This window comes from Talpa europaea (assembly GCF_964194135.1).
Source record: "Talpa europaea genome assembly, chromosome: 5".
Lineage (NCBI taxonomy): Eukaryota > Metazoa > Chordata > Mammalia > Eulipotyphla > Talpidae > Talpa > Talpa europaea.
The window spans coordinates 44611951-44632765 of NC_140071.1; the positions used below are offsets into that span (position 1 = coordinate 44611951).

General features: G+C 39.5%; 1 protein-coding gene across 2 annotated transcripts in view; it reads right to left on the reverse strand.

Annotated features, from left to right (window-relative positions):
- Positions 1 to 20815, reverse strand: part of RASGRF2 (Ras protein specific guanine nucleotide releasing factor 2) — a gene marked incomplete at both ends in the record, with an annotated part of 216684 nt that overhangs the window by 47248 nt on the left and 148621 nt on the right. For both annotated transcript variants that reach the window (XM_084233297.1, XM_084233296.1), the window contains one exon: positions 20348 to 20437. In XM_084233297.1, the coding sequence (XP_084089423.1) occupies positions 20348 to 20437 (90 nt within the window). The remainder of the gene's footprint in view (positions 1 to 20347; positions 20438 to 20815) is intronic.

A 20815-nucleotide genomic window follows, 5' to 3' on the forward strand; every position in this document is an offset into this window, starting at 1 on the left:
GACTGGGAATAAGATCAGGCAGCATCTTTTGAAGATTTGATAAAGGAAGTGCACGCAAAGAAGATCCAAAAGGAGAGGAGAGGAAGATAAAAGAAAAACCAGGCATGGGTGGGTTCATGGAGCCAAAAAGGAAAAGGTGGTAGGACAAGGAGGGAGTGATCAGGTGTGTCAAATGCTGCTGAGAGGTTGATTAAGATGAGGGCTTTGGCTTCGGCAAGATGTAGTGACTGGGTAAGAGTCATTTCAGAGTGAAAGTCCAGGGAATAGTTGAGGAAAACAGAGATGATGAAGTAGAGACATTAAGTATGGTAATTATTTCAATTAATTTTTCTTTCATGTTGCTTTGAAAACAGAGAAAAGGATAGTAGCTGGTGAAATGGGTGATGCAATGACATGTTGGTATGCTGATGGGGATCAGACTAGAGGGAGAAACTGATGACCATGATAAGGGAGGGAAGAGTAACTGCATGAGAAAAGTTCTCCAGGAGATGAGAAAGATGGGAAGGTGCAAAGGGGGAGGGTTGACCCAAGAACAGTACAGGAATGATTATTCCACGGGGAGAAGGCAGAAGATGAGTCCAAGCTCAGTGGGCTGATGAAATTAGTGGAGGAAAAAGGTCACCCTTGACCACTTGTGTCTGTTTTTACTTTGAATAGGAGACAAGATCATCATCATCCAAGTAGGGAGAGGGGCATGGCAATCTAAAGAAAGACAGGAAATACTCATCCTGACGTATTAGTAAAGTGGTTTACTCAAATTTGTGGTGGTGCAGAATGTTGGTGTTCAGAAAAGAATATTTGTACTGTGTAATATTTAACAATAACGTGTACAAATAGAGAATGCATCACTCATCTGCAAGTCTTTCTTGTGCAGGGGCCATGCTAATCTCTGTATCGTTTCAATTGAGTGTCTGCTGCCCAAGTCAGCACCTGAATTCCCAGTTGAGATCTGAAGTCATATAGTGAATCCAGGCAGCACAGCTCTGGGATTCTCTCCAGAGAAGTCTCCACTCTGTCTGAAGACCGAGTCCATGTGATTCCCACAATGTTCAGTTATGTTCCCTTGCTCCCTACTCCATGTCTTTGATCACACCATCAGAACTTGTCAGGCGAGGCTTCTGCTTTTCCTCATGCCTGGAGGCAGCCGCAGAGGGCAGAGGGGTCAGAATGCAGGCATTCATGCCTGCAGCTGCTCTTGTGGCCTTTCATTTTAAATTCTGTGCCTGCTTTGAAACTTAAAGAAAACACAGGGAGGAGAATATCACTGTCATCTGATTGTGTACTGAACTGTGCAGTTTAAAGGTCCTCCCAGGATTTCAGACAGATTCTGAGCAGCTCGCTATATAATTCTACTCTGATGAATTAGTTTAGCAATGCTGTCTGATGGATGGTTTGCTACTCAGGACTCTCATGTGGATCCAACATCTTAGCCATTGAGGGTGACATAAACTGACTCGCAATAGTGACAGCAGTGCTGGGGTCCTCCTGCTCTTCCACTCTCGGCACACCTCACCACCTGTGACGTGAAGATTGCAGTCACCTCATGTGGGAGATCAAAAGACACCCTAACTTCCTTTTCTTTCAAATTCTCTGCAATTCCATCCTTACTCTCTGCCTTCACCCCTGTAAAGAGCGGTAAGATGTGAAGAAAGGAAAAATGCACTGGGGATTTTTAATGGGCTTATCTCACTGAGTGCCTTGGAAAAGTCACTTAATATCTAAGGATCTCCATTTCCTCTTTGGTAAGACGAGGAATGCGTCAAGATGACTCTAAAGTTCCTGCCTCAGTATCTCCTTGGACAGAGCTCAGGTCTCCCACTGTATTCCTGACACCTTCCCTTCCCTGGCATAGTCAATGACCTGCTACCCACCGCTGGCCCCATCTTTCCACTAGCACCTCCATAACCCCAGGAACCTCCCCACTACCAACAAGGTCTTTCCTCAATGCTGCCATTCCCTCACATGTCCCAAAGAGGTTGTGTATTTGTAAAAGAGCACACAAGGGCTTTCAGAAAGAGGAATAAAATGTTACCCTTGCTCTAATAATCCACTTGTGCTTTAAGTCTTGGTTGTTTCTTGGGAAACTCAGGCAACATTAATTCCATATATCTGACTGACCCATGATTTCACCTCAGGCTCCCGAGTAGAAATAAACCACAACCTCATCTCTTTTCTTTGGGGCTCAGTGACACTGAGATGCACCAAGTGGATCCATTTGAAATAGACAGAACCAGGCCAGACTATAGGAAAGGATGATGGGGATTCCTAAGAGTCAAGTCACCAGAAGGATACAGGAAGCTGACCTGCTGACCTGGAATAAGTCCCAGGGCTTAGGGAAGATGGTCTAGGCAGCTAGCAGAGATCTGCCCAGTCCCAGTAGTAGCAATAATGAGTGGGGTTTAGAGGATCAGCCAAAGCTTCCATCTCAGCAGCAGAGGCACCTAGCACCAGAAGGTGAGGCTTTGCTTAGTTAAGACAAAACATCTAGCTTAGGGAGCACCAGTGGGCAAGCAAAGGCAGGGAAAATCAGCACTGGAAATTTCTGGGAAATATTCCCAAGAAATTCTTTGAAAGAGGGGCTTTCCAATGATGATCCCTATTGGATGCAAAGCAGGAAAGAAGAAATTAGATGCCACTTTGAGGCCCCATGCTAGCAACCTGGGACACAGGGTTGCATTTATGTCTTCCTTCACACAAAAAACCTTACAAGGAGTGGGTGCTCATCTGTTCAATTGCTTATACTTTTTTTAAATCCAAGCTCTTTTATCCACTTTATCACTGGTGAATAAATACACTAACACAAACTGGTTCCATTTATTGAAAGACCTTGGTATTTCCTGAGTCAGGATGTTCCTGAAACTCCCTGCCTTGGAATTTACCACACTTCTCCTCCCATTCCATCCCATCCTCCCCAGGGACCATAACCACAAGACTTGAGGTATCATAAAGTACTTTCAGTTTAGCAACTGAGGACTCAGAAGGAAGGCTTGCACACAGTTGTGAAACATTCAGTGTCAGGAAAATGTCACCTTCAGGAGGACAGGGTGTCACTGGGTTCCATCCTTAGGGTTCCCTGCATCCTGGCAGGGGATTAGCCTCCCCTCTTTCATGTTTCAGCAGAGTGTTTAAGCTAAAGTCTATTTATATCATTTCAATGGAAGTTGGTTGCTCATTGCTCAATGTTGACAACTTTCAACATAGACCACAAAAATTCTTAAAGTTGTTTGGAAGCTCCAAAGTTCCTCCTTGCCCTACCCAGACACTCTCACCTCATCTGCATGGATTTTAATTCCCATACAGAAAGTTCATCATTCTTCCCGTTAGAATTCATACTTTACTGATCAAACTAGCAAAGTTATAGCTGCCAGAAGGTACCAGAAGCTCCTCAAGAATCCTATTCCTTAAGTCTGTGTTACTTGATGCTATTCATCATGCTAGAGAAAATCCTTTCTTAAAACCACAAATTCTTAAAGAATTTTCTATTAACCTCCCAAGAAATGATTCAACAGTCTAGAAATGATTCAATAGTCTACTAGATACTTGTCAAAAAATATTTTCTACCAAATCAAATAAAACTATTTGGTTAACATAAATATGAATTAATGAACAATATTAAATTATAAACTTTAAGCAGGCAAACCTATTTTTTTATCACTCTTGGTCCAATTTTAAAGGGAGAGATCTTAATTTACATAGTGAATAAATGTGGTCAAAGTCATTTTGCTTAGAAAAATAACTTTCCAAAAGTAAACTTTTGTAAAGTACATTAAACCCATGGAATAAATGTGCACATTTCTGAGAAAAATGTCCCATTTTGAAGAAATGAAATTGGCCCTTGTGTTCTCTCAAACTCACGCCAGTAACACTGTTTTACTTGTCAGAGGTAGATCTTTGGGATTAAATTCTTGGGAAAGACTACAGTGAAAGCATCATTTGAAAAGTTAAAGCATTATGATCATTATCAGTCTGTAGATAATAATTCAGTGCTTACTTATGCCAGGAACTAAACTCATTTAAATTGTAAAACAATCTTTTAAGTCAGAGTTATTCCCATTCTGCAGCAAATAGTAGTGGTAATAATAATATCAATTATTCCTATGTGTTTATTATATTCCAGGCACCATTCTAAGCACTTTGCATACATTAACTCATTTAACCACCATGATGATCTCATGGGGCAGCAGAGCTTTGCATGGCACACTGTCATCTGACACCACTTCCATCAACTACAGATGACACTGCAGCAGTCATAGGTTCGAATTTTCCTATCTTACAAGTATTATTAAATGAACAAACACCTCCTAGTGCAGTCCGTCGACCTTTCTGATTATACAGCATCTCCTGCAGAAGTACACATCACATCTGTATTTTCTCCAGATTGGGGGGGATAAAGGGACCATTTATTCTAAGTACAGGATTTGACGTACACTCGTATGCACATAAACTGGTATCCCACAGGAACCCTCTAATTGCATGTTTCTTTTGTAGCTAGACCACAGATTGCACAGACTCTGCTTTGCCTGAATATAGTTGTTTTTTTTTTTGTTTTTTGTTTTTTTTGGGTTTTTTAGTTAATAATAAATTTTATTTTTATATTCCCCATACAATTTCAGCCCCCCCATTCTGACCCCAGTCCCTTGAGCCTGAAGGTCTCCTCAATAAAGGTGCATTTAAATTTGTTAGAATGTCTTACTTGTCTACTTGACTATCTCATTGTTGCACATTCTTCCAATATATTCACATCTGCATTTGCTGTAAGATGGTTAAAGAATCGCTTTTATAGAACATTTATAAACATGTTCTTTTATAAGCATAACTGATATCATGTAAAAGGCTAAGAGGAAGAAAAACTCCTTTCTGTGCAGTGGGTCTCAAGGCTCAAATGCTAAAAATTGTATTTCTCAGTCTCTCCTGCAGCTCAGATTCTGAATGCAAATTAGAGTGTCTGCTCCAGGTCTCAGAGGTAGACATGAGATGGAGGCTACTTTCCTCTGCAGCAATCATTTCTGCTGACAGGCATGGCCATGGAGGCCAGGACTCCTCTGCAACAGCTCTGCAATGCTGCAGCCCACAGAGGCAGCCTCTGTGGCACAGTGATTACCTGATTGCTGAGGCAGTGAAGTCGATGGCTTTTAGGTCAACATTTCCAGCATGCCCACCTTCCATGGACAGCAGAGGCAGCCCCTTCCCTACACCCCTCAACTCACTCCCTGGTATTGTAAGTTCTACAACATGTCCCAGAAATGATTGCTGGAAGGCCAGCCTGAGTCTACTCTTTCAGTCCTTCCTGTGTACCCAGTTCCCTAAAATAAACCTTTTCCCATAGAAAATAGCTAATCTGTTTCCCACCACCAAACACTGATAATATACAGCAAGTGTCCAAGAACAAACATCCAGGAATTAGCTCATGACACATGGTATTTGCAGTAAAAACTAGGAGCTAGCTGCCGTTCCCATCTGATGTCAGAGTTAGTTGATGGGGAGAGGGCAGAACAAGTCTTGGAATTCAGGGAACATAGCACTTTGCCCTTCAGAGGTACCACCCGGGGGAGAGGGGTGGGGACTGCAGTATTGCCTTTAACACCCTGCATAATTTCTACTGAACAACAACAACAAAAAGACACAAAAAGCTTCTCTCTTAACTTGAGAACAGTCCTTGGTGAATTGTGCACTCCTGAGATGACATCCTTAGATGACAGCCTGTGAGAGTTTTCAAAGCCTATCCTTGCATCTGCCTGGCAGAACTGATTTCTTATTTAAATGAAATCCAACCATTGCAAAGGATGGTTCTAGATTCAGAAAAAGAGATGACTGGCAAAATGAAAGAATTCAAACAGAAGGTGAAAATGCATATTGGACTAACACACAGCAATAAGTTCGTTGATGCCAATAAATCTTATGGGAATAGCTTCATTACAAGGATTAGATAAGATAGCAAATCATTTGAGCACTAAAAATTCACACATGGGAATCTTTGTATATAAGACAAAGAAAAGCTACAATAGGGACAAAACAATATTTATATTTTGTCCAAGATATCCTCTCCACCTATATAATAAAGCTCATTGGGCTCAGCAAATTATAAAATCTCGATGTCTGTCACATAGCAAATCCTCTTGAAAGTTTTGCCTCTAACTTTTGAGATTCTAAGGGCTGGCTCTTATGCTGAGGTTTAAAGGTGAAGATTTAATAGCATATCAATTATGCAGTGAAGTCATTCATTAGGATTTATTTTGCATCATAAACTCAGAGAAAAGGCTATTTTCTTTCAAGATCACACCTTGGAAATGCTCTTTGATGAAGGATATGAAACCAAATCAGGAGACTACCACACCAGCCACCCCTGGCTCTCTTTCTTTTAGTATGACCAATTTGTCATCAGAAAAACTAATTTTCAGTTCTATACGATACTCTATTTTGTTTCTAGTCATTTGTGTTTATAAGAAATGTATCTATTTCATCTTAAGTGTTGACTAAAACTTGATTATATTTCCTTATGATTATTTTAATTTCTGTAGGATTGATTTTAATCCTGCTATTTTAGTAGTATCCTCCCTTTTATTGATCAGTATAGAATTTATCAATTTTGTTGATGCCTTTAGAAACATAAACACTATCATTAAACACTTAAACACTTAAACTTATCATTAAACACTTATCATTAAACACTTATCATTCTGACAAATAATAAATCACGAAATTTTCATCTGGAGTAAAGTCACCCCATTTCTCAGTCTGATAGATTTCCAGTGGGAAGGCAGTTATACATCTCCTAAAAGCCTGGAAGGGAAAAAAGGATAAACTAAATTTGGATATCCTGTTTTCTTTTTGATATATTTCAAACTTTAGCAACAGCTTCAAATTTTTAGTAATAACTGTCCAAAGTATTCATAATCTTTACTTGAATTTGATAAAAATATTCCTTTGTTCCATAGATTTAGTATTCTAAAGAAGATACTTCAGGCTATAGAAAAATCCCTTATATCCAGTAATTCATCATAAATGAATGACGTGTCATAATCATTATGCATAAAACTTGATGAGGATCGGAAAAAATCAAAAACTGAACTGGCCTACATTGGAAACTACTCTGGAGCATCTGTAAGATCACTTTGCCATTATGGCTGAATCAAAACCTGGATATGGTCCAATATAGTGGCTATGAAAATCATCTGTAGGAATGTCAGTCCTAGCAACTGTGATACACCAGCATATGTGGGGCAGTGTCAAGGGAAGTCACAATGAACCCTAACATGAGAAAATACAAAAACTGAAGATAACAGGTGAAATAAAGCTTTAGGAAGCTATTCAGTAGTTTTTGGAGATTTCCTTGATCTCAGCCTTCCTGCCTTTATACCCAGAATTCTTGATACCCAAAGAGCCATCTCTTTTTGTTGCAGGTCAACCAAAAAGAAGGAAAGTCTATGGGCAGGAAACAACCACAGATATTCCCTGGGCACCAAGAAAAGGGACTTAATCCATTTCACAATTTAATTGTATTGTTTCTCTCTTTTTCACTATGTCCTAAATATAGTTCATCAACAGTGTCTACATTAACATTTCTCAGGCTCTTTCTCCTTCCAGAACAATCCAGAGCAAAACCTAAGCTTTTTCATCCATTCCTACTACAAAAACACACTGAGAGCCTTTCACCTCTTCTCTCCCCAGTTACCTATCATGTATTAGAGTCTGCTATGGTGAGTACCATCCTATAGCATAGATTCATTTAACAGAGTTATTTCTTGATCTCTTGAATGTTCCCAGAAGTTATACTCCTTTCATCAGATGATCACGGGATGGCACACAAACTTGTTTGCAATTAATTTACTAATTCTTGTCCTTGTAACAGTAGGGGGTAGGGTGCACACATGCATGTGTATGTGTGTATGCATGTGTGTACACATACAAGTGGACATAAGTGAGGCAGGAAGTGATAGAGGAAATAAATGGGTAACTAGAGGATGCATTCATTTCAGTTCAACACTCTGGTTTATCATGATGATAAGGGCCAGAGATCTAATGGAGAACACAACAGTCCTGTTTTTAAGAAACTTATAAATCATAAGCAGGAAACAATAACTAATAACAGCAGGAAATAGTCGTTAAGCACTTAATCAGTTTCAATTTTGGAGCTAAGAATGGCACATAGATCATCTTATTTAATCCTCATGACAAATCCATGATTTAGGTATAATCATTATCCTTACTTTAAAGCTGAGAAAAATTAGAATTACAGAGACTTCCCCAGATCACATAACTGGACAAATGGCCAAATTCAAATGCAGGTTTATGTAACACCCAAATTCACTCTCTGGCCATTCTTCAGTCCTGATACCTTGAGATCGGTTCTTAACTGTCCTCACCAATAGCCCATCTCTCCAGTTCACATATGGAGTCTGCTCCCTGAATAACTTCCTCCCACGGCTATATCACCAGACATTAGCAACCGAAGATCACTTTCCCAACAAACACTGTCTTCAAGAAGGAGCACACAATTTCTTTCCCACTCTCACTGTTAAGAACAGAAGCTCAAATCCTGAGAACTGTAATTCCCAAGAAGGTAAGGGAGCTCGTCAACTGCATCCTCCACTCACCCATAGTGCCAAGACAAGACCAGACACCCTGAGTTTGTCATCCATCCCAACTGAACTGTTTTCCACAGTGGGCAGAATGAGTTTTCAAAACTACAACTGAAATTCCCAAAGATGTCAATGCAATACTAAAAGCCACTGAATGTATGCTATAAATGAGTGAGTTGTATGATGTAGTAAATGTATCTCAATAAAAATGTTTAATTTTTTTTATATGACAGGGCAGTTAATCTTTGAGAATTAGAGACTTCTGTCTCTAAGACTCCATTATAAGTAGTTAAATGAGCAGAAGGTATTCCAAAGAAACATATGGTAAGTAGATTTTATAATGACAAAGAAAATACAAAGTAAATGACAAAACAAAATCTGGTTTGTGAGTTCAGGGATTTCTTCTATTTGCCATAGTGACGCTATTACATGTTGATCTGAAGAAATGTTTAGGAGAACAAAGAAATATGTTTAAATTCCTAAATATGTCTTGTGAGAAATTAAATGCAAAATACAAAACAAAAAAGGAAAACCAGGAATAAAATACACTCCTTGAAACGTCCTTATGCACAGGAGGGGACTGAATCTGAGAGAGAAGGAAGCTGAGAGCCATAGTTAAATATGATTGATAATTAAAACCACTTTAGACCAATTAATTAACTGAACCAATTAATTACATATCAGTCAATTTTTCAGAAGTAGATAGCCCTGAAATACCACTGATTTAATAGGAAGGTTACCTAGCTTAATAGATAGAAATGGACAGAAGTACCAATATGCAGAATCAGGTCCTATATTTTCAATTTATAAGGCCCTTAAGCAATTAGCTATATCTCACTGAGTCGGCTTTTTTATATTGGTACATTAGAGGAATAAGATAATAGCTGGCATTCCAGTTCCTAGGCTTATTGTGACAGACACATGGACCATTCTGTATTAAAGGACTATGGAATTGTAAGGCATTATATAAAACAAAAAGTATAGGATCAGGTCTTGAAAATTCCATAGCACTACTACAGGATTAAGGAAAAAGCATCAGTTACAAAGATTTAAATGCAGTGAGGAAGGTTGGTAAGATAGAGGCAGGAGGTGCTCGCCTTTGCAAAGCTTGCATTTGGGTGCCTCTAAGGAGGACTGTGACTTTTTATGCACAGTCCACAGGAATGAGTAGAACTCTGGCAATGTGAAATTATTAGCTGGATGGTTTTATTCAAAGATGCTCTCCCATTTTGAATTGGTTCTGAATTATGTACAGGATCACTGTGTAAGTCTTCCATCACTTCTCATTATTACATACGTGTAGAAATCTTGGCAATATTAATTTAATCAAGTATAACAGATGCTGCTTCCATTTACTCTAATACCTAAGGTTACTACATAGACCAGGAAGTGTGCACCCATAAAGAATAACTTGTAGATCCAGAGGAGGAAAAAAAATCTCTAAACACCAACAAAAGATCTGCTGCCAAGGAAAACTGAATAATTGAAGAGTGTGTGAATACTCTGAAACTATATTAACCTTTTCATTCAGGGTCATGCACTGAAGCCTTGTTACTTTGCTAATGTGACATTTTTCCTTGGTCTTCAATTCCAGAGTTTAACAACATGGCTGGTAATTATACTGATTATTATCAATATCCTGGAGTTTACATCTTAATACTTCAAGATCTATGTTATGCTTGTTCATCTAATCTCCTTAACTGGAATGTCAATTCAGAAAGAGGACAGGCAATGTCTCCTATGTCATTTTCATCTTTTTACACTACCTGATAAAGCAGTGGGTCTTCATGGAAAGACCTATATGGCTAATTAAAAATTAAACAACATCAAATAAACCTATGCATCATTTAATCCAAGGATAAAGAATAATACTTTTAATTCAGGTAGAGATTTCTGATGTCAATGCCAACCTCTCTGAAGAACAGTAGGATTTAGACCTGTGTTTAAACTTTTAAAGTGACTGACATTTCTGGAAGTCTTTCCAACACAGCAGGGTAATGAGGTCAGCAGCAATTAGACTGCCTACTTCTCCCACTGCCTAAAACTTCTTTGGAATCCCTACTCTTCCCCACTATCACTGTTGGCCCAGTTTCTAATCACAGCATCTCAAGAGCCAAGTATTTGGTCCCAGAATCACAAAGTCACTATACAGGGAATACAAACCACCAACCAGTAAGGGACTTACTAGCATCTTCAGAGCTTTGTCACAGACTTTTAAATTCCCTGTAATTCCAAGAGACCAGCTTTTCTATAAAGGTGCCTCAAACTGGGGCAGTCCAAACCCCTGGCCTGCTGAGATGCCAGGCTAAAGCATAATGTGTCATATAGGCCAGCATTGATTTTATCTTCAAATGATAATTACAATTTCAAATTTAGCATTGCAGACAGACAATAGCTACACAGCAAGGCTTCTCTCAGTTTGCAGAAGAGAGTAGAGTCATTAAGTCCTTCCTATTGCTAAGCAACAGTTGTGTTAAAATCAAACTGCTCTCAGCTCTCCAGCAGCAGAAAATTTGGTCTATTCAATTCAGAGCAAGCACTACAGCTAAAAGGAGAAGAGAAAAACTGTTCAGAGATCTTGAAATATAAAGTAGATGTAAGTTAAATGTTAATTTTAGTATATTCCCTCGATTTCAAAATGTTTGGTGGGGAATAAATCCAGGGTGTTCTGTCCCAGAGAGAACAGCACAGATACCTTCTTTGCAAAATGAAAATATGTTCCTTAAATTCAATTTGATTACGCATGATTTGGCGAAGTTTGGCTGGTTACCATCATACGCCCTGCAGTAGCTATCTACTATTAACATGAAAAATCCCTAAAACTTCGAGATTTGAAACAAAATTTATTATCTCACAATTCACTGTGAAATGGCTGAGCTGGGTGCCTGGCTCAGAGTTTCTCATGAAGCTTGTCTCCTCCTTTCTAAATTATTATGAAGCTGATGCAATGTTATAAAGTCACAGCATATCATTGTTTATATCTCCCAAAAGAAAATTCACAGAGAAATTTTACTTTTCATTACATATTGTTAGGACTATCTACTATTTCTAACTTTCCAGAATCCTCATTTTCAGTTTGTTGTAGGGTTGATATGCCTATTGTTTTATTTCCCTTACTACATTTATTATAAATATTTATATCACCAAACAGACTAAGAAACCAGAATATATTTTCGTCTATATCCAGTATTTTTCTTTTTCTTTCTGGCTTATTTTACTGAGCATAATCTCGTCCAGCTATATCCATGTTGCTGTGAATGGGGCGCATGAGTTTATTTTTTTTGATTGCTGGGTAATATTCCATTGTATGTATGTATACCACATTTTTCTAATTAGTCTCCACCAGCCTGAGACTTCTCATTTTTAAAATAAGGGGGCCAGCCTTATATTAGTGTATTTTTCATCATGGAAAAGTTCTACAGAACCAGGAGATGATCCTAGAAACACACTGAAAGACGTATCCTGAGCACAACTTATTACCTGACCCAGAGGGCAGCATTAGGAAACTCCTGGGCTCTGGACTAAGCTGGAGGAGGCAGGGCTGACTTCAAGTTGTGCTCAGGATATGGCCTCTGGGGACTCCACCCTTAGAAGGCTCATTATCCTAAAGTTGTTAAAATATTGTCAATAAGAGGGCCTACATGTTTTCATTGCATTGGGTCCTACAAAGTATGCAGCCAGTTCTGGCAGGAGGACTTTACAAAATAATTACAAAATTAGAAAAGATGAGGGGGAAAATTGGGGCGGTGGGGGAGGCAACAGGACACATGGAAAGGGAAGAATAAGAAATAAGACAGCAAATGAAATGATGTGAGGGCCCTAGACAAGAAACACTGCATAGAACCAACATTTTGACCTTAGACTTCAAAATGCCACTGCTGACATGGGTTAGAGGGATAGCCTATTATATGCTACTTCCTGACTAACAGGAAATAGGAAACCAAGAATTAGATTGAGAAAGTGAAGAGTCTTTCCATGGGTATCATTGATTCTTAGTCTTATTTTTGTTTTCACACCACTCACAAATGCTGCATATTTCCATGAATAACATCTATCTTTGGACATACCTGCTTGGGGGAGCAGGCTGCTCAGAGTCCCCAGAGGAAGAGGGGTTCTTTGAAGAACCCCTGGCTATTCTTATTCCATGTTCCTCACTCCCCATTGAGAATCACTGCAGGAAAGCATTTATATGATATCAAGCTTCTGAATTTGAAGTGGAAAATCAATTTATGATTTCTATCTGAAGTTACAATCTAGCTGGTTACACAGACATTGAATAAAGTCCATATTCTGTCTATCAGTTCACTCAATAAATAGACAAGCTATTTAAATTGTGCTAAGTGCTTTCAGAAATTCTGTAAGAGACTACAGACAGCAGGATATAAACATGATATTAACTTTATTCATGGTGATGAATATTACCGCAAATTTAATCCAGTTCTGAATATAGAAATAAATGCTTCTGACAAGACTATAACATTGTAACAAAGTCCTCATTTCTGTAATTCTATGAAATAAATCAATGCCAACTGTTAGTCAAGTAAGAATCTATCCACAGATAACGAATTTCACCTAAGCTCATCTCTCTGGAGTTACCATGCTATTGTCTCTCTCAGGTGAGGGCCAGGTGGACACAGAGTTGGGAGGAAGATGGAAAGAAAGGCGTGCTATGACAGAATCAAGACTTGGTAACAAGTAAGCAATTTAAGTTTCCTAAGATCTTGTTCTTTTTGAACAAGGGATTGAGGTAATATCAAAGCAAAAAAAAACAGAAGTTTAGTAATTGACAGATCCGAGCTTAATTCTCAGTAACTGCAAGAACCTATGCTATTCCCTTCTCTACTCTGGGTCTCTGGGTCCCACACTTGCTCCAGAATCTACAAAATAAGTTGAAGAAAGATGGTTCCCACTGATGTGAAGAGGAGGTGACAATGAGTAATCTTCAAGATTTTAAGATGAGGTTACCCTCTGATTATACATCACTCATTCAGCATCATGGTTGCCCTCAGATCTTTCAGCAAGTCCTAGATCCTCAAAAAGAAGTCACAGAAGTTCATCTGGCACTTCTCAGACTGATATGTCAAAATTAAGTGTAACTGGTGGGAACCTCTAAGCATTGATAACAGGGTGCACACAAGGCTCAAGGGCCAGATCTTGATGCTCAACAGAGATTCTGGAAGTTCGTGGTGCCTGTCAAGGAGCTGGAGCTGCTACTGATGGGCAACAAATTTTACTGTGCTGAGATAGCTCAGACTGTCTCCTCCAAGAACCACAAAGCCATTGTGGAAAGAGTGGGGCAGTTGGCTGTCCGAATCACCAATCCTAACGCCAGGTTGCACCGAGGAGAAAATGTACATACAGTTTGGGTACACATGTAATGTGTTAATAAAAACATAAAACTGAAAAAAAAAGATTACCCCTGAAAGCAAAATTTCTCAAGCCACAGTGGATGAAAGGGGATGGACTTCTGTACACAGCTCAGCCAAAGGAATAGGAAATAGTAGGGGTGTAGACACTGAGAAGACTCAGGAGCCCATTGCTATTATTGAGGTGTGCCTTAGAATTAAAAGAATACAAATTCATTTCTATTAAAGCCAAGATTTCATTTAAATATCCAGATTCCTGGGTTTCCTTTAAAGAAGAAAAAAAAGGAAGAAAAAAGATCAAAAAGCCCCAGTCTGTATTCTGTCATGACAAAATCCGGGGGAGCCTGATCAGAGACTGTGCCCTTACACATAGTTTCGGTTCTCCATCCTCCCTTTCAGTTACCTGCCTGGCCCAGAAATGGATGAAACTGTCATGCAATCAACTCACAGTTAAGCAATGGAATGAATCAAAGAAAATGAAGAAGCACAATCAACTGTATTGCACTTTTGCCAAGGAGAAAGGGTAATAGAGCCGAGAAAGGGGAACACAAAGAAAGAGAAGGTACAGTACAACATGGTTGGGAAAAAGGGTGCACACAGCAGCTGGAACAAGAATCTGAGTCTGTTCAGAAGGCATATCAAAGGCAGAGAAGATGAGCAGAGAAGACGTGCCATGGGATCTAGCCAGCCGTGTGACATCTTTCCAGGCAAAGAATGCAACGATCACCTGACAGAGCATCCTGCACTGCTTTGCAGGGCTCACACCTGCTAAAGATGTAGCTTTTCACTCAATTCAGTTAAAGATGTAGCTTTTCAGTCCCAAAATCCAAATTCCAAGCAATATGTATGTGCGTTCAAAAAATAAGACTTGGAATCTTTGTTAATTTTTGTTTGCCAGAGCTCTTATTTTTTCATTAATAATAGTGATATATTTTATTTAAAAATACAGATTAGATATAGCCTACCCCAAAGCTTGAGATAGTTATCTTTGCTAAAATAATGAAAAAAATGGTTTTCATATATTTTGAAAATAAACAATAGAAAATGCCAAATAGAAAACGGAAATGCCAAATAGAAAATGCCAATAGAAAATCCCAAACTAGAATAACTCCCTTAAGGGGGAAAAACTGACAAACAAAAAGATACTTAGCAATAAATGAAATAAAACAAATGGAAGACTTACATGCTGAAAATAAGAAACATCACTGAAAGAAATGAGAATGGTTCTAAATAAACAAAGAGACATTCTAATCTCATTTAATGAAAGGCTAAATATTGTTTAGATAGATAATTCTCCCCCAAATTTACATATAGAGTCAATATAAAAATCCCACCAAGGAAGACTTTCAGTTTCAGCTGTGACATCTGGTAAAGAACTTGGAAGTTGATACATGAAAAAGTTGGACCAATTGAAAATCAATTTCTTTTCTTGAACAGATATGAATATTGAGGTTGCAGGGTAAACAACCAAAATCTGGCAAATCCCGTGCATCTGAAGGGACGTCTGAGATCTGCTTACCAGGAGCAAGTGTCACTGGAGTCATAAACTGTTAACAACACTTAAATGGATAATCTGATAAATTGCTGGAGGCTGTGTGTGGACTAGTGTGACAGCAGAAAATTCCCTAGGGCCGCATTCTTAGGTGGCACCATACCCTTTGAGCTTTACCTAGCAGCCATACCAGGTTCTCACAGGAAAGACAGCAAAAGATCTCTTCATGAAGCTTGCAGGGGAAGGGGAAGAGTACCAATGCTGTAAAATATCCCCAGAACCTTCACCATGACAAAGATCTACTCCCCAGGGATAAAAACCAGCGACTTAATGACCCTTAAGTACCCCTGGGGAAGGGCATATCTTCCTCTCCAGCCTCCTCTTGGAAGAGGGGATAAGGGTCAGAACTTTAAGGAATTAACTTGCAAATGCTGCAACCAAAGAAGCAAATACCTCCATCCAGTCCAGTGGTCCCCCACCTTGGCTCCACATTAGAATCGCCTGGGGAACTTTAAAAAGCCCTGACGGCCAGGATGAACTCAGTCCAATGAAGTCAGAATCTCTGGGGATGGGACCAGGTATTAGTTTTTTTAAAATGGGTCAAAGCCCAATTCACACCAAGTTCTCAGATATACTCTTGACTACCTGGATCTGAGTGGTTTGACAGTTGAGTGAACAGGTTATGAATTATCTACTTTATAAGTATTAAGTAATCACCAATAAAGAAATCACTGTTTCTATAGGCAATTGTAACTGTGCCATTAATTTTCCTATAAGTATATTCAACCATTTCTATATTTTGTTAATTTACTTTGACTTGCATAGAATGGTAAAACATGTAATCTGCTCACAGATAATCAGGGGAATCAGGAGCTGCTTGCAATATCTCCACTGCCATTGTTTCTACTCTCATAAAAATAACCCACCTCACACTTTCATTTTTCATTTTAGATCATTTCATAAGCTATATAATTAATCCTAGAGCTTCAAGGAAGGACCATGATGTGCCCTGATACGTGTATTCATTGGATTTGCATTTCTATTCATATCATAACTGTATCCAAATGCACCTGCACATTCCCTGTATCAGCAGCCACCTGAAATGAACACATTTTAATTTCTACTCTAATGGAGAGATCCTAAATTTAAGCAGAGGCTTGAAAACACATTGCAACCAGCGTGGTGGCACACAAGCCCCCACTGACTCTTTTATCTCAAATCTTGTATAGAGTTAAAGCTCCACCACAGGAAAGAGCTCTTTCTAGACTGAGCGATGATCACAGGTCCCACTCCCACCCCATTCACAGTGAATACAATTTTCTGTAGTTGCTGGGATTCCAAGAATCACCTGGACTGGACTCTAAGCAGATTTACCAGGAAGCCAATGAAGGTGAAGTTTCAGACCCTCTCAAGGTATATGGGCCACTTCTAAAGTCCTGGATGGTACTTAAGGTTTGTATCTGTCATTTTACATTCTTTGCCTTGAAGCAAACTGTATGTGTTAGAAGTGGGGCTAATGTAACTTGGTTGCTGTTCAGAAGGTAAGTACTGAATAAACTGCATATCTGCATTAATGCAAAATTAACAAGAACTGGTTTAGGGCTTTCATCATACCCATAGAATCTAGCTTTCTTTCCTCTCCAACAGGTATTATTGTTGATCTACAAGCAACAAAGGCATGGTATGGAAGGAAGAGACTTAATTATCTTTGACAAAGGCAGGCTTTAAGCCCTCAAGGAAATGGAGAGGGTAGGGGGGGGTGAGGCAAGCTTTGATTCTTTAGCAGATCCTAGACAACCTTCTACAAATAAAACCTGTTTTCTCTGCCTTCAGGGACAAATATGAATATCTTGGCAGGTCTCTTTGCAAAGAAAAGTTCGATCCCCGGCTGCTTCCCAGCCACCGGTGGAGGGTCCCACATGGCGCGCAGACCTCTCCTGCCGCCCGCTGCTCCCCTCAGCAGTGTACTTCGGTCCTTCTGCCTGCTCTGCTCCCCGCTCTAGCTCTGGTGAATTCTCTCACCCTCCCGCGCTTCTGACTGTACCCAGTGCATGTATAAACAAACAAACAAACAAACAAACAAATAAAATAAATAATACATGCCTCTTAAAAAAAAAAGTTATAACCCAAAGTTGTCAGATTCCTGTGTATTTTGGTGGGGATAGGAAGGTGAGAGGGTATTAAGGCAGAAGGGAAGCTGAAGAGGAGCCTGAAACATGGAAACACATTCTGCAGACCTCATAGCCTGACCGGTTCCTCATTTCCTGCAATGGGCAAGCAAACAGGGAAGCAGCACCACCAGGTGAGCCCATATTGCACCAGCACAAGCACGCAAACTGAAGCAAGAATAAGGTGCTCACTCACACCAGCTTCCCTTCTGCTCACTTTGCAACTTTCCAGGTTATAGGGTGCAGTTAGTCAGTTACTCCTGATTCCGAACAGAAACAAAATCCAGTGTGGGAGTTAACCGTTTGATCTAGCACTCCCTCCCTTTCAGCAACTGGTTAGCCAAAAAATCCAGATCATCTTTGTCAGTGTATCATTTAATAGAGATAAAATTTAGTCTCTGCACTTTGCTCAGCTAAATAATGCTGGGCGACATAAAATAGATAAGAAAGGGTAATCAATGGAGTTGCCATGGGAACCTGGCCGTAGGTCCACAAGACCAGTAAGAGGCTATAGAGAACTCCAAGGAATGTGGAAATGGCAAACAGAATCAGGTCAGACCCTCTTGTGCCGAAGCACAAGATGTCCCAGCAAACAGCAACTAAACCACAAAGACTCAATCCCCAAGTTACTAATGAGCCCACAAAACAGGTTATAAAGGAGCACCCCAAGCCCTTCTTTCCACGAAGACTAACTCTCCCATCTCACCCCCTGCTCCCTTGCAAGCTATTCAATAAATCTGTCCTTTCTGTCCCTCATTCTGTCTCTGGTGAATTTTTTCACCCCTGTGCCTCTGGAAAACACCCCAATTTTCCCACAACAATCTTCTGAACAACTCCCTGGTTCTGCTCCAAGCTCACCTCCCTCGGTGACTTTTGAACCTGAATTCTTCTGCCAAGTTCTCCCAGGCAGGGCCAGCTCTGCTGAGTGGCTGAACTTCAGGAATGCACTGGTCTCCACTCCAAAAGAGACCCCTTTTCTTGCTTCCACTAGTTAATGAAACTGACCCGTGTGCAACTTGCTGCCTTTATTCAATCATTTTGGACCCCCGACACTGCCAAATTCAATCCTTTATTTTCTTTATTTCTAAAATTGAATAAGGTGACTCCTGACTGCATAAATAAAGCACTGTAATAAAAAAGCAGTCTGCTCTCCTGGGATCAGGCCGCACTGCGCCTTGAAACACAGGCTGTGGTCAATCGGCATGTCAGCTCCCCTCAGTTGATTCATTAAAGAGGGCTTTCTTCCCAAGGCTATTTCAGTTACAGGGGAGAATTAAGAAGAAGGGCAGCCAGAGCAGCAGTGTTTAGATGTGGGAAGATATGGCTGTTTGGTTACTTTATCCTTCTGGCACATTATTCATAAACAAGTCAAAGTCAGAAAGCTATTCTCTAAAGCTCACTGGAGCTTTGCTGGAAACTCGGGTGAAATAAAGGGCCTTGCCCAACCTAGCCTCCAGCACTTGTGGCAATAGACTCAACTAAACCCAAATTAACCTTAAAATGATTTTCTTTCACAAACTACATTTAAATTATGAAACCTGTGAGGAAGTTCTATATTTCAATTTTTCCACAGACTAATTTGTGAAAACGAAAAACAGAAAGCCTTAGCAAATCACAGCTGATAACTAACTGCTAGGAACATAATAAAGATTCCTTTATTATTTCACCAAAGAAATGTTCATTATTATAGAATGCAATTAATAATAGCAGTCAACAGGATTGACAGAACACCAATACTATACCATTACAGGCTGTTTTGTGTTGTGATGTTGGCAGTTTGAAAATATTTGGGGCAAAAAACACTCAGATTTGCCCGACAACATCCAATACAGCTAATATGCACAATATTGAAGAAGGTGAATGTAATCATTCTGCAAAAATTTCCATTCAGACGGGATGTCCATAATGACCATGGTGGTCCATGCTTATTATAGAACATCTCTATTTGTTCTTGTTTCAATTTAGAAAGCACTCACATAGTTCTATGAGTTACCATTGTTGAATATCAGTTCATAGGCTTTGGCAATGGGCACCTTTGTGGTGAGTGAACAATAGCTATTCAACAAAATATATCACCACACACAGTTCAACAAAGCAGATGATCAGAAGCCATAGGATTAGTTTAGGTGAAGACTCACAGCAACAAGGCTGTTTAAACCACATATAGATTTATTTTAACACTATGTCCTTCTTGATGTGAAAGAAGTGGACAGAGATAATGAATACAATTTTCATCTATTAAAATACTGTGCTTTTATTCTAAGTACTACTTCTTTACCCTGAAAATTAAATGACAGCAACTCAGAAAGCATCGTGGAGCTACTGGAAATGAATTGTGAGTCAGCTAAAGCAATAGTTCCCTCCTTCCTCCCCACTCCACAAGCCTTCCCTCCCACCTTTCATATGCTTTTAGCATTGCACTCAATTAAAAGGGAAACACATGTGCTGAGTAATTTGATTAAAAATGTTTCTAAAACTCCATAAAGTAACATGGGAGAAAGGATACAACTTTCTCTGATACAGAAGATCTTCAAAGAACCCACAAAGCACTTATGGTAGACTCACCTGAAGGTGCTTATTTAAAAGACACTTTCATGCTAAAAACCACTGGCTTAGAAAGGAAAACTGGAAACCTGCATTCTTAATAAGCTGCCCACCTTATCATCAAGACACTGGCAGGCAAGGCCCACTTATTCAATATAAATGTCTATGGTCCACACTTAACTGCTTGCCCCTACTCACCAGGTGGACTGCCATGTCCTGCTGCAGCTGTGGCAATAGCAAAAGCAGAAGCAGGTGAAACGGAGCAGTGGGAGTTGTCAGCCGTCTGTCCTGGTTATTTGAAAAGAATGGAAATGGCAGGGTGAGGCAGATGGATAATATTTGTAATAAAAATTCTCATTTTCATTCTTGCACTGGATGAAGGGTTGGGCTAAATGCCCTATATGCCTTGCATTCTACATCAGCAATTCCACTCTAGGTATACACACAAGAGAAATGAATACATACATCCACATAAAAATTTATGCATGAATATCTGCAACAGTGTTATTTATAATAACCAAAGAGTAAAAACAACCAGATACACTTTAAATGATTAATGGATATATCAAAAGTGGCATATCCGTACAGCCACAAAAAAGCCACAAAAAAGAATGAAGTACTGATACATATTACATCATGAATGAATCTTGAAAATATTATGCTATA